Source organism: Carcharodon carcharias, chromosome 13 (genome assembly GCF_017639515.1).
Source record: "Carcharodon carcharias isolate sCarCar2 chromosome 13, sCarCar2.pri, whole genome shotgun sequence".
Taxonomy (NCBI): Eukaryota; Metazoa; Chordata; class Chondrichthyes; order Lamniformes; family Lamnidae; genus Carcharodon; species Carcharodon carcharias.
The window spans coordinates 52,229,159-52,244,213 of NC_054479.1; the positions used below are offsets into that span (position 1 = coordinate 52,229,159).

Here is a 15,055-nt window from a genome sequence, read left to right on the forward strand (position 1 = left end):
TACGTCATACTCTGAAACCAAGTGGCAGATGCCACCTCAATCAGATGCTATGGATCTCTCATCAACTCCCTCAGACGTTTGTCAAACCGTGAGCCAACCGGTCTCACTGAACTCTGTCTTTCACACGAGGGTTTCCAATCTCCGCTCTCGAAGGAATCACTTTGGAATTTTCACCCAAACGACACTTTCTCTCGGATGCCTTCTACAAGGGTTCACCTCCAGGATTTCAAACACTCTTTCCAATGTTCCTTTCCCTTGGATCACCATGTGCATTCAAGTATTGCTTCCCATGCACCCTCTCTCAGAAACTCATCCATGGCAACAGCTTCACATGCCCATAGTAAAGGGTTACAGGCTTTCAGCTGTCTCCTTGGATCTTCTGGCTTCTCACAAGCCTATTTTACTTTAAGCCTGCATCCTGCAGCTTTCTCCCTTTAAGCTTGGAGCCCTCCTCTCTGCTCCTTGCCTTCACTTCCACTGGAGAGGACCTTTTCCAGATTCCTGTTCTTTTCTTTTAACTAGAAGGTCTTGGAACTTTTTTTACTTTCTCACTCGCTGGTGTCTGGGACCTTTTCCTGTTCTTATGGGAAATCTGCTTTCTGCAGTTCCCTTTCCTGTCTCCTCCTGGCTCCTAGTTTCAACTTTAGTTTGGGACTTGCTATCTCTCCCTCTCCTGTGCTGCTTCTGCTGGCAACTCCTTCCAGCTGAACCAAAACAACTTTTCTGTTTTCCTCTGTCTATGTGGGTCCCTCTCTCTGGACGTCTGTTGCTAGCAACAGCACAGTTTTTCCTACCTTGAGTTTGTTCTAACTTCCCTTCCAGAGTAAAATCTCATTAAAATGCAGGCATCCTTTAAAGTGAAATGAAAACTTAATATACAAATGCAGACATACAAATGAAACTTAAAGCTAAAACTCATTCCTAACACCTACAAATGCAAATATAACTATCTCTAGTTCCTAAAACTAATGCAATTATATCCTTTATCAAATAAGGAAACCAAAACAAAAACAAAAAGTGCTGGAAAAACTCAGCAGGTCTGAGAGCATCTGTGGAGAGAAAGACAGAATTAACATTTCAAGTCCATATGACTCTTCCTCAGAACTAAAGAGAAGTAAAAATGTGGTGAAATATATACTGTTTAAAGGGATGGTGGGGGTGGGGGGGGGGGGGTGCGTGGGGGGTGGTGGTGGTGGTGGTGAGACAGGTGAAGCTGGATAGAGGGCCAGTAATAGGTGGAGGCAAGGGATAGATTGCAAAAGATGTCATAAACAAAAGGTCAAAGGGGTGTTGATGGTGATGATACTGGCTAAAGGAGGTGCTAATGGTGACCCTAAGAGTAGAAAGCAGAATGAGCCAGTGACAGATGGTCCTAGTGGGGGTGGGGTGAGGGGAGGGGACAGTGTGGGAAAAAGGATCGAAATGGGCTAAAAGGTGGGGATAAAACAATGAATACAAATGGAAATAATTTTTTTAAAAATAAGTGGGAATAAAAATATATATATAAAAATTTAAAAAATAAATATTTGAAAAATGGGGATCAAAAAGGGGTGGGGATGGAGGAGAGTGTTCATGGTCTGAAGTTTTTGAACTGATGAGGTGCTGTCCCTCCAGTTTGCGTTGAGCTTCACTGGAACATTGCAGCAGGCCAAGAATGGACACATGGGCATGAGAGCAGGGTGGTGTGTTGAAATGGCAAGTGACAGAAATATTGGTGGATAGTCTATCACCAGAAATTCAGACAGCGAGATCAAGGAAAGGAAGGGAAGTGTCAGTGATGGACCACATGAAAGTGATGTAGAAGGGTGGAAATTGGAAGCAAAATTAATAAATTTTTCCAGGTCCAGACGAGAGGAAACCAAAATTGTACACAATATAAGACCATAAGACATAGGAGCAGAAATTAGGCCAGTCGGCCCATCGAGTCTGCTCCGCCATTCAATCATGGCTGATAAGTTTCTCAACTCCATTCTTCCGCCTGCTCCCCATAACCTTTGATCCCCTTACCAATCAAGAACCTATCTATCTTGGTCTTAAATACACTCAATGACCTGGCCTCCACAGCCTTCTGTGGCAATGAATTCCATAGATTCACCACTCTCTGGCTAAAGAAATTTCTCTTCATCTCTGTTCTAAAAGGTCTTCCCTTTACTCTGAGACTGTGCCCTCGGGTCCTAGTCTCTCCTACTAATGGAAACATCTTCCTCACATCCACTCTATCCAGGCCTTTCAGTATTCTGTAAGTTTCAATCAGATCCCCGCTCATCCTTCTAAACTCCATTGAGTATAGACTCAGAGTCCTCAAATGTTCCTCATATGTTAAGCCTTTCATTCCTGGGATCATTCTCGTGAATCTCCTCTGGACTCTCTCCAGGGCCAGCACATCCTTCCTGAGATACGGGGCCCAAAATTGCTCACCAGAGCCTTATAAAGCTTCAGCAGCACATCCCTGTTTTTATATTCTAGTCCTCTTGAAATAAATGCCAACAATGCATTTGCCTTTCTAACTACCGACTCAACCTGCAAGTTAACCTTAAGAGAATCCTGGACTAGTACTCCCAAGTCCCTTTGCACTCCAGATTTCTGAATTCTCTCCCCATTTAGAAAATAGTCTATGCCTCTATTCTTCCTACCAAAGTGCATGACCTCACACTGCCCCACATTGTATTCCATCTGCCACTTCTTTGCTCATTCTCCTAACCTGTCCAAGTCCTTCTGCAGCCTCCCCACCTCCTCTATACTACCTGTCCCTTCACCTATCTTTGTATCATCTGCAAACTTAGCCAGGATGCCCTCAGTTCCTTCATCTAGATCATTAATGTATAAAGTGAAAAGTTGTGGTCCCAACACTTACCCCTGCGGAACTCCACTAGTCACCGGCTGCCATCCTGAGAAGGACCCCCTTATCCCCACTCTCTGCCTCCTGCCAGACAGCCAATCTTCTATCCAAGCTAGTACCTTGCCTCTAACTCCATGGGCTCTTATCTTACTGAGCAGCCTCCTATGCAGCACCTTGTCAAAGGCCTTCTGGAAGTCCAAGTAGATAACATCCATTGGCTCTCCTTTGTCTAACCTACTCGTTACCTCCTCAAAGAATTCTAACAGATTTGTCAGGCATGACCTCCTCTTGATGAAACCATGCTGACTTTGCCCAATTTTACCATGCACTTCCAAGTATTCTGAAATCTCATCCTTAATAATGGACTCTAAAATCTTACCAACAACCGAGGTCAGGCTAATTGGCCTGTAATATCCCGTCTTTTGCCTCACTCCCTTCTTAAACAGGGGGGTTACATTAGCGATTGCCCAGTCCTCTGGGACTCTCCCTGACTCGAGTGATTCCTGAAAGATCACCACTAACGCCTCCACTATCTCTTCAGCTATCTCCTTCAGAACTCTGGAGTGTAATCCATCTGGTCCAGGTGATTTATCCACCTTCAGACCTTTCAGATTTCCTAGCACCTTCTCCTTGGTAATGGCCACCATACTCACCTCTGCCCCCATTCAGTTCCTCCGCCATTTCTTTGTTCGCCATTACGAGTTCTCCAGCGTCATTTTCCAGCAGCCCAATGTCCCCTTTTGCCTCTCTCTTACCCTTTATATATCTAAAAAAACTCTTGTAATCTTCTTTCATATTACTAGCTAGTTTACCCTCATATTTAATCTTCTCCCTCCTTATTTCTTTTTTAGTTGTCCTCGGTTGGTCTTTGTAGGCTTCCCAATCCCCTGGTTTCCCACTGCTCTTCGCCGCATTGTATGCTTTCTCTTTAGCTTTTATGCTGTTTTTGGCTTTCCTTGTCAGCCATGGTTGCCTCGTCCTCCCTTTAGTATGCTTCTTCTTCCTAGGGATGAATTTTTGCCATGTCTCCCAAATTACTCCCAGAAACTCCTGCCATTGCTGTTCCACTGTCTTTCCTGCTAGGCTCATCTCCCAGTCAATTCTGGCCAGCTCCTCCCTCATGCCTCTGTAGTTGCCTTTATTCAACTGTAATACTGTTACATCTGATTCCAGCTTTTTCCTCTCAAATTGCCGGGTAAATTCTATCATATTATGATCACTTCCTCCTAAGGGTTCCTTCACCTTAAGCTCCCTTATCAAATCTGCCTCATTACACATCACTAAATCTAGAATTGCCAGTTCCCTAGTGAGCTCCACCACAAGCTGCTCCAAAAAGCCATCTCGTAGACATTCCACAAATTCCTTTTCTTGGGATCCACTACCAACCTGATTTTCCCAGTCTACCTGCAGATTGAAATCCCCCATGATCACTGTAACCTTGCCTTTCTTACACACCTTTTCTATCTCCTAGTGTATCTTGTGCCCCACATCTTGACTACTGTTCGGAAGCCTGTACATGACTCCCATTATGGTTTTTTGACCTTTGCGGTTCCTCAACTCTACCCACACAGATTCTACATCATCTGACTCTACATCATTTCTTGCTATCAATTTCATTTCATTTCTTACTAACAAAGCAATCCCACCCCCTCTGCCAACCTGCCTATCTTTTCAATAAGATGTATATCCTTGGATATTTAGCTCCTAGTCCTGATCCCCTTGCAGCCATGTCTCCGTGATGCCCACCACATCATACCTGCCAATTTCAATCAGCACCACAAGCTCATTTACCTTATTTCGTATACTGTGTGCATTCAGATATAACATCTTCAGTCCCATATTTCCTGTCCACTTTCTCATTGTCAGCCCTTTATCTGATGTGCTTGAAGTTAGATTCCTAGCCCTTTCCAAACACTCTGTCCTATTTTGTGTTCTGGAGACTTTAATAGCCTCTCCTGGGCTCTCCTTTCTTTTCAGTTTTTTCAAAATTTTCCATGAAGTTGAATCCAGCCCCCAACACGCTAACCTGCTGCTTTGTTTCCCATTAGTCATACTTCTTGGAGTTTTACCCTTCCTTCCCCCCACTCCACTTTCTAGTTTAAAGTCCTGTTGACCACCCTATTTACCCTTTTCACTACAACATTGGTCCCAGATCAGTTCAGCTGGAGACCATCCCAATGGTACAGATCCCTCCTGTTCCAATACTGATGCCAGTGCCCCACGAAATGGAACCCCTCTTTCCCACACCACTCCTTTAGATGTGGTCTCAACAAGGCCCTGTACAGCTGCAGTAGAACTTCCTAACTTTTATATTCCATTCCCCTTGCAATAAACCCCAACATTCCATTTGCCTTCCTAATCACTTGCTTTACCTGGATACTAACTTCTTGTGATTCATGTACCAGGACACCTAGATCACTCTGTACCACTGAGTTCCATAATCTCTCTCCATTTAAATAATAAGCTGCTTTTCTATTCCTCCTGCCAAAGTGGACAAGTTCACATTTTCCCACACTATGTTCCACTTATCAAATTTTTGCCCACTCACTTAACCTATCCATATCCCTTTGCAGGCTCTTAACCTCCTCTTGACAACTTACTGTCTTGGTGTCATCGGCAAATTTAGCTACCATACATTCGGTCCCTTCAGCCAAGTCGTTGAAATAGATTGTAAATAGTTGAGGCTGCAACACTGATCCCAATGGCACTCCACTAGTTACAGCTTGCCCCGGCTTCCTGTTAGCTAACTAATTCTTTATCCATGCTGTTACGTTATCCCCTACAGCATGTGCTATTATCTTGTGTAGTAACTTCTGGCGATGGTAGAGGCTCCAATTTCTTTCCATCACATGATTGACCAGGAATCTCTCCCACTCCTACCACCTGCCATTAATGCGTGTTGGAAGGACTTACAAGTTGATATCTGTTTTGGCCATGTTGTGAAAACACTTTCTTTAGCCAGTAAGTCTAGGAGTAGGACTTGAACCTGGAGCTTCCAGCTCAGAAGCTGGGACAGTACCACTGCACCACAAGGCCTCCAAATACTTGAACACGGAAAAAAAAATGCAGTAGGGAATGGGACCAGTTGGAAAGGTTTTACAAAGAGCCTGCACAGACACGATGGGCTGAATGGCCTGCTTCAATGTTGTATGATTCTACTGCACATTAACTAGTATTTGAAATTCACACTTTATGGCAATAAGCATAATAATCTAAGGTTCAGGCAAAAACCCTATCAATTGCTCTGCAAAATTTGAAAGCATTTCATTGCCCCTTAACGAAGGACCAACTCATTCCGACCAATTCCAGAGTTTGGTGATGTGCTTTTAGCAGGAGATTTGTAATTGCGTAGAACCAGGGCAAAGTGGTTCAGAGACCACTCTCAGTATTTGTGTGTGTGTGTGTGTGTGTGTGTGTATAAAGCAATTTGTTCTATAGAAGAGATACTAGGATCAGAAACCAACTTTAATTTTATATGTTCATAATACTATTTATATCAGTAGTTACAAGTTCTCTGGGTAAAAACTTTAAAAATTCTACTGGAATATAAGTTTAATAATGTTTATAGTTTGGCCATGATTTTTTGAACTAAGCTTCACTTCCAGTTTTTAAATCATCTTGTGTCTGACTGACTATCAGGTCTGTGTGTGTTACATAGTGCTGCACATTCAATTCAAATCAAAACCTTCACACTGTCCATGAAATTACTCATCCCAGTTTTCCAGGAGGTGGCGATTCTAGCTGAACTCACTAAAATAAGGCATGAAGAATTTCTCCCTTCTGCAGAGGGGCTGAAATATTGCACAAGTACGGAAGGGACATTTTGCGACACTTTAATGGGGCAATTTTCCAGGCTCCTTAACAGTGTGACAGGCTGCAGTTGGGATGCTTTTTTGTGGATACCAATTAAGGTTTTTAACAACTTGACACTAGCATGTTTCTGTTGACAGCCTCTGTTATTCCACTCTTGAAATTCCGGGCTCGAAATTCCTTCTCGATATCCAGGAAGGACTTGTTTTTAGTTTCAGGTAAGACGATATATATGAACAGTGTCACCAGGAAGCACTCAACCAGGAAGATGATGAAACAAAACTGCTGTAGTCCCTCCTGCCAAGCAAACCCACACAGCAGTGAGCATATGTAAAACAAATATTGTACACTGAAGAATAACACAGGGGGATGGGGGAAAGAGAGCCACACACCAATTCCACCACTCTTCCAGCTCACCTCTTCAACCACATTCCCACCCTATTACCATACCCCCGCCTTATCCTGCCAAATCCTCGCCCTATTCCACCACATCCCTGCCCTATTCTGCCACACCCCTCACCCTATTCCGCCACATCCCCTGCCTTACTGTACTAATTATGGTTTTATTTAGTATGTAATGTACCTTTAAGAATAATACTTATTAGGCAAAATCACATGATCTGTAGTAACCAATAGGAGAGTAGCACGGGCTACCTCAGCAGTCAATGTAGAGATAGAGTTGGAGTTGAAAGCACACATGTAGCTGCTGCTGAGTATATTGTAAATAAACTTAATGCTTCCACCCAAGAACTGTCTGCAGAATGACTCTATCATTAATAGTACAACTCGGCCACCCTACAACAAACTGGCGATGAGGATGAAACAGGATTGAACAGAAGAAATCAAGTTAAAAAGAAATCAACATTGTACCTCGTCCGGTGATTGCAAGTAGCAAGCTCTGTTAGAATTGAAGTTATCCTCTTTCAAAACACCACAATTTGGGAGAATTGATCCTATCGAACCTGCCACAGATGATTGGTCTCAATAGTTAGAACGCTTCACGTTATTTTTTCATGCAAATGAGATTACAGGGGAAGAGAAGAGGCGAGTGATCCTCTTGAGTACTTGTGGGAGCAAAACCTACAGCTTGATTCAAAGTTTGACGGAACCTAGTGCCCCAGATTCTAAGAATTTCGATGAATTGGTGGGCCTCGTGAAGGGTCACTTTCAACTCAAGCCCTCAGTGATGATGCAGAGGTTCGGGTTTAATTAGTGAAATAGAGCCCCGGGTGAGACAATTGCATGCTACGTGACAAATTTGAAGCAGCTAACAGAACATTGTGAGTTCGGTACGACTCTGAATGATATGCTCAGAGATCATTTAGGAGAAATTTCTTCACCCAGACAGCGGTGAGCCTGTGGAATTCGTTACCACAGAAAGTAGTTGAGACCAAAACATTGTATGCTTTCAAGAAGTAGTTAGATATAGCTCTTGGGGCGCAAGGGATCAAAGGGTACGGGGAGAAAGTGGGAGCAGGATATTGAGTTGGATGATCAGCCATGATCATGAATAGCGGAGCAGACTCAAAGGGCCGAATGGCCTACTCCTGCTCCTAGTTTCTATGTGTGATGTGAAAGAGGTCACTTCAGAAAAGATTACTGTCTGAAGTGAATCTGGATTTCAAGAAAGTGCTAGAGATAGCGCTGGCCACGGAAAGCGCAGTAAGAGATTCAAAAGCCATACAGGACGCGCAAAATGGCGCCGTCCTCCATATGGGGTGGGAAAGCTCAGCTGAAAGAGGCGCAAAAAAGCAAGACCCTGCTGAGAAGCAGGAAACAGCCCCCGCTAGCCAAAGAATAAAGAAAAATAACAGCAAAATTTAAGAATAATTTTAATAGCGGTGAAAACAATCAATGTCTTTTATCGATTGGCAGTTTAAAAAAAATGAAATGCTACTATTGTTATAGAAATGGACATATAATGAGGCAATGCAAGGAAAGATTCAAGCGGGCTTGTAACCAAAAGAAGAAGCCCAATGAAATCCACAGTGTAGAAGAGCCTGAAATAACAAATTCAGACATTTGCTTGTTGTTTAATCTGAAAGTTGGGGAGACTGAACTAATATTTGTCACAGTGAAAGTAAATGGTAAACCTGTTAGAATGGAAGTGGACACGGGAGCTTCCACTACAGTAACTGGGGAACATACCTTCAGATATCTGAATAATGGTGAACATCAACTAAGTTTGGAAGAAACAGATGCCAAGCTAAAAATATATATGGGTGAAGACATTCAAGTAAAAGACAAAAGCAGAGTAACCACCCATTATGGAAGCCAATCAGCACAGCTACCCATGATGGTGGCAGCAGGTGAAAGGCCAGGCCTCCTGGGGCGAAATTGGTTAAAGGAGATTAAGTTAGAATGGGCTGAAATTTTCTAGTTGAGAGCAAGTGGGCTACCAGAGGTACTTAGAAATCACCCCACCATTTTCAAGGATGAACTGGGGAAAATCCAGGGCCTACAGACCAAGATTCATGTGGATCCAGAAGCAATCCCTCGCTTCATAAAGGCAAGACCAGTGCCATATGCCCTGCGAGAAAAAGTCAACATTGAACTGAACAGACTAGAGAAACTGGGCATTATACAACCTGTTCAGTTGTAACCCTCTGGGCAGCACCCCTAGCCCCCGTCCTTAAACCCGACTAAAGCATCAAATTTCTGGAGACTACAAACTGACGGTTAATTAAGTAGTCAGGCTAGATAGGCACCCCAATCCCAAAAACCGAAGTCCTGTATGCCAAGCTGGCAGGAGGGACAATGTACACAAAGCTTGACATGAGTCATGCTTATCAACAAATAGAGTTGGATAATGTCTCCTGGGAACTTGTCACAATTAATACCCACAAAGGGTTGTACCAATTTACATGATTGCCTTTCGGTGTCTCCTCAGCTTGCGCCATCTTTCGGAGAACAATGGAAAGCTTAGTGCAGGGACTGCCCCAGGTTGTAGTCTATTTTGACAATGTATTGGTGACAGGATTCACTGAAAAAGAGCATTTGGCAAACTTAGAAGAAGTCTTAAAACATTTCTTACAAGCTGGACTGCATTTGAAAAAAGAAAAGTGCACATTCCAAGTGAGGGAGCTATTTGATTCACTGGGTAGATTCACAGGGCCTCCACCCGGTTGAGGAGAAAGTGAGAGCCAAAAGAGGGGCTCTGCACCAAAGAATGCCTCAGAGTTCAAATCATTGCTAGGAATGATCAAGTATGGGCGGTTCTTACCCAATTTATCTACAGTGCTGGCTTCCTGCATTCTCTACTCAAAAAAGGACCAATGTTGGTCTTAGCAGGCGCCTCAGTAAGAAGCTTTCATCAAGGTGAACTATTGTTGCACACATCCAATTTATTAGTGCATTATGACGGACAAAAGAATTGGTGATGACACGTAACACATCTCCCTACGGAGTGGGAGCAGCGCTCTCTCATCGGATGAACGATGGCTCGGAACGGCCAATAGGTTACGTATCAAGAACGCTCACCACAGTGGAAAAGGTATACTCACAGAGAGAGAGAGAGAAGGCCAGTCCAGCATTTTGGTGTCAAGAAATTTCACCAGTATGTACACGGCCATCGTTTTACAATCGTTTCAGATCACAAACCATTGCTATGATTGTTTGGTGAGGACAAGGCTACACTACCCATAGCCTCAGCAAGAATACAATGCTGTGCTTTAATTCTGGCAGCATACGAATACACTTTCGTACATAGGCCTGGCAATCAAATCACAAGTGCTGATGCCCTTAGCCATTTGCCTTTACAAGAAAATGATGAGCACGTTCCAGTTCCACAGGAACTTGTTTTACTGTTAAATTTCTTAGATTCCTCGCAGGTATGTGCTCGACAGATCAGAGACTGGACAAGTCAGGACCCAATCCTAGCTCAAGTTGGAGAACAAGTGCTGTTGGGTCACAGGAGTCATATCTGATGAAATGAAACCATACTTCAACAGAAGACGATATAACCAGCCAGGATTGTGGGGAGCACGAGTGACAGTTCCTCCAATGGGAAGGGAGCCACTTTGAATTGAACTACACAGTGCCCATCCAGGAATTTCCCAAATCAAGACCATAGCATGCAGTTATCTATGGTGGCTTGGGATGGATGGTGAAATAGAGAGTTTAGTAAAGCATTGTGTGCTATGACAGCAACTACAAAAGTTGCCAATGACAGCTCCATTACAACCATGGGCGTGGCTAGGTAGACCCTGGGTGCAGTTGCACATTGATTACATTAGAACATTCCTGGGAACAATGTTTCTGCGCATTGTCGATGCCCATTCAAAATGGTTGGACCTATATGAGGTGAAGTCACCAACGTCGGCCTCTACAACTGAGAAACTATGCCAGAGTTTTGCCATTCACTACCAGAAGTAGTCATTTCAGATAATGGCACGGCATTTACGAATGCTGAGTTTCAACGGTTTATCAGTCTCAATGGTCACTCATGTGAAAACTGCACCATACCACCCTTCCTCAAATGGACTGGCCAAAAGGGCAGTTCAAACGTTCAAGGCAGGCATGAAAAAGCTAACTGGAGATTCCCTGGCAACTAAGCTAGCACACTTTCTTTTTCATGCAGGACACAACACAACAACAGGTGCCACACCTGCAGAGTTATTGTTGAAACGTCGTCTCAGGACGGGATTGAGCTTAATAATGCCGAATTTAGAGGGAAAGGAGGAAAGGAGTCAAGAAGCCAGAAAACTAGACACGACTGGCATAATCTTGAGAGGAAATATACGGTGGGAGAGCCGATATACATGAAGAACTTAGGGGAAGGACCAAAGTGGTTACCAGGTGAAATAAGTGCGGTGACTGGACCTCTATCTTATCACGTGGAGGTGGAAAGCCGGATGATATATGGACCATTTAAGGAAGAGAGAGACAAATCACCAAGTGTTGGTTCCACCAGTGATCATGATCAGGTCTGTGTTTCCTGTTGAGGATACTCAACCCAGGACTGACATGCCTGATGCTCCTGTAAGAATTGAGGATACAGAACTGCAAGTGCCCACTGAAGCACCTGATGTTCAGGCAACTCCAGAAAAGGAGGTTCCTGACAAAGAATCTGAGGTTGTGGAGCTGCGACATTCCACACGGACCAGGAAACTGCCTGAAAGACTGAACTTGTAAATTCCTTACCCAGTGTAAATATTATGTTGTCTTGAAAAATATGTACTTGTAAATATATGTATAGCTGAGTTAAAGGGGGAGGAATGTAGTAATTATGGTTTTATATAGTGTGTAATGTACCTTTAAAAATACTTGTTAGGCAAGATCGCATGATCTGTAGTAACCAATAGGAGAGTAGCGCGGGCTACCTCAGCAGTCAGTGTAGAGATAGAGATGGAGTTGAAAGCACACGTGTAGTTGCTGCTGAGTGTATTGTAAATAAACTTAATGTTTCCACCCAAGAAATGTCTGCAGATCAACTCTATCACTAATAGTACAACTCGGCCACACTACAACACTTATTCTGCCACATTCCTCGCCCTTTCTGCCACGCCCCTTGCCCTATTTAGGCACACCCCCCATGCCCAACCACATCCCTTGCTCTATTCTGCACCCCCCCCACCCTATTCCGCCACGCCCCCAAACCCTATTCTACCATATCCCTCACCTTTTTCTGCCACACCCCTGGCCTATTCCACCACACCCTACCCACCAATAGGGTGTTCCATGGTTTGCTGTGGGAGTGTAGTGGAATAGGTGGTGGGGGTTTTGGTAAATGGCTTTCAGTGGATAAAAGGCTTGATGGGTTGACCAAGTCTGCCTGAAGGTACTTACCACAATCATGGGGAATATTAGACTGATAAAGAAGAAGCTGATCCAATTCATGGAGCTACCGATCATGTATGCAGCAGGGCGTGTGGATTGTGTGAACAGCTCCCCTGTCACAGTGTTGGTCACACCCCCTGGGTGAAACATAAGCACAACACATTAAAAATATTCCATTCTAAATGGATTATACAAGGAAATTGCAGTCATTGAGGCAACTGGCATTAATCCTTTAGTTAATCTCTGGATAAGAAACATCAGGAAATTAAATTGCGAGATTGTGATACCAACTCACAGAGAGCTTGTTGCCATTTACATTGAGAATGTCCAGCTTGTATAAAATGGAGACTTGGTGATGTATGTTCATGAGCAACTTTAAAAGGATAGTTATACCTATTTGTGCTACAGTGGTGCTGATTGGGAACACCGACACTGGCACTATGTACAAGCACATGGTTTTAGATTTACAACTGCCCACACTGCCTAGTTACTGATCTTAGGTGTTTCGCTTTGGGGAGACACTGACCACAGACCAAGAGGAGTTTTTTTTTAAACAGAAGGAAGGAGAAACAAAGAGGAGCATAGTCCATGACTTCCCCTTGTCCCTCCAAATCCATTCCAATCCTGCCTTATTTCCCTGGATCAGAGCATATTTGTAATGGTTGACAGGCAGTTAGCAGCTTCAGGCACCAGTATAAAGTGCATTAGTGTGGTCTATAAAGGGCACTTTTAGTCATTACCTCCTCTGACTTATATTCGACTGTTTGGTATGTGTATTCAATTGACTTTGTTGATTGCTAACCATGTCCAACCAATGGCTCTAAGGGGACTTGTAGGTTTCTTTCAACTTTATTCTCAGCTGTGTTGACAGGCCTCCCAACAGGTTCCAGGTAGGGAGGAGCCTCCTTTATGGCCACTCCATGGCCCAAGAAGTGCCACCCCTGCCATGCCCATGGCAATATCTGCCCCTGGGGCTACAGCGCCATTGCTGGATGTTCTACTCCTCTATCCCCATTGCCTGCCTGCCCACCTGGGCCCGCCACATAGGAACTTAGTACTTAAGAGCAGGAGTAGGTCTCCCTGCCCCTGAGCCCACTCCATCATTCGACAAGAACATGGCTGATACAGTTGTGGTCACAACTCCACCTTCTTGTCCACACCCCCCCTCTCCCAACCCCACATCACACCCCAAACACAACCCTGACTCCCCCGTCTATCAAAAATCAATCTAACTCAGCCTTGAATAAATTCAATGACCGAGCCTCCACTGCCTTCTGGGAAAGAAATGGTGTGGGCTGAGCCATTGAATTTTTTCGAGGCTCAGTAAATGAAAAATCTTACTCTAACATGGACTATCATTGGCACTGCCATGCTTCCAGCCCTTGGATTGGGCCAGCAGCTCTGGGAGATGGGCCACTGTCCTCAACTGAATGGTGGCCTCTAAGTTGACTGCCACCAGTAAAATGCTACCCAGGCTCCTACAGCCCACTCACATGGTCACATCTTGCTTTTGGTCCCAAAAATGGGACTACCATTGTTCTACCCACTTACATATCTTGTCCAACTCATTCTGTAATTTCTGAGCTGCCTCTTCCATTTCCACCGTCTCGCCTAGTTTGGCACCACCTTCATAGCTGACTACTTTGCATTGAGTTTCTGATTCCAGACCATTTACGTAAGCTAAAAATTGTATTAGCCCCTGAGGCATTTCACTTAAAACTGTTCTGAAGAAAGGTCCTTAACCTGAAAGGTTAATTCTGTTTGCCTCCCCACAGATGCTTCCAGACATGTTGAATATTTCCAGCATTTTCTGTTGCTATTTCAGATTTCCAGCATCTGCAGTATTTTGCTCTTGTGCACTCAGTATTTCTCTTTACTCCAATTCCTCTATTGAGCACTCATTGTTTTCCACCCTTCCACCAGTTTCCTATCTATTCGTAGAGTTTACCCTGAATTCCTACAACTTTGAGTTCAATAGTCTTTCTGTTGAACTTTATCAAAAATCCTTTGGACTGGAGTTGAGGTAAACTATGCCATTGGGATTAGCACTGTCCACTTCAGTTATCACTTCCTCAATGAAGCTGACAAGATTGGTCTGGGAGGATCTTCCATTTCTGAATCCATGTTGACTGTTGTTTACTAGATTGTTAATGTATTAATAGCTCCCAAATTTACCCTTGATAATTAATTCCATTATTTTACATTGAATGGAAGCAAGGTTTTGCAGTAGCCTGTTTCTGTTTTGTAAAGCTTTTTGAATATGCATGCCACATCAGCCTGCTTCCAATCATTGTCCCAGTATCCAATGATTCTCTCATAACGATCATCAATGTTTTATAAACCTCTTCCCGATAAATACAGTTATAAGCTATGATTTATTTGTTTGGAGCCTGATTATTAAAAATAATGTCAAAGGCAGGCTAAAGTCATCAGTTTTACCTGGGTTTGGGGAGGGCATGTTGCTTAAATCTTCCTTTGTGAATACTTTGAGGAAATAGTAATTCAAAATAGTTAGTATTTTGTGCTCATCCCTAGTTTCAAGCTAGCTCACATCTTTTCTGATTTTCACTTCTCTGATTGTCCTCTTGTTGCTGCAGTACTGAAAGGGTTTTTTGATGTGCTTCCTTC

General features: G+C 43.6%; 1 protein-coding gene across 1 annotated transcript in view; it reads right to left on the reverse strand.

Moving 5' to 3' along the window:
• Nucleotides 1-6,685: 6,685 nt before the first annotated feature.
• slc2a11b (solute carrier family 2 member 11b) overlaps nt 6,686-15,055 on the reverse strand; it is an 85,681-nt gene continuing 77,311 nt past the window's right edge. Inside the window, exons 11-12 of the mRNA XM_041203314.1 lie at nt 12,437-12,564; nt 6,686-6,946 (exon numbers count right to left, since the gene is read on the reverse strand). Of these exons, the coding sequence (XP_041059248.1) occupies nt 6,755-6,946; nt 12,437-12,564 (320 nt within the window). The 3' untranslated portion in view covers nt 6,686-6,754. The remainder of the gene's footprint in view (nt 6,947-12,436; nt 12,565-15,055) is intronic.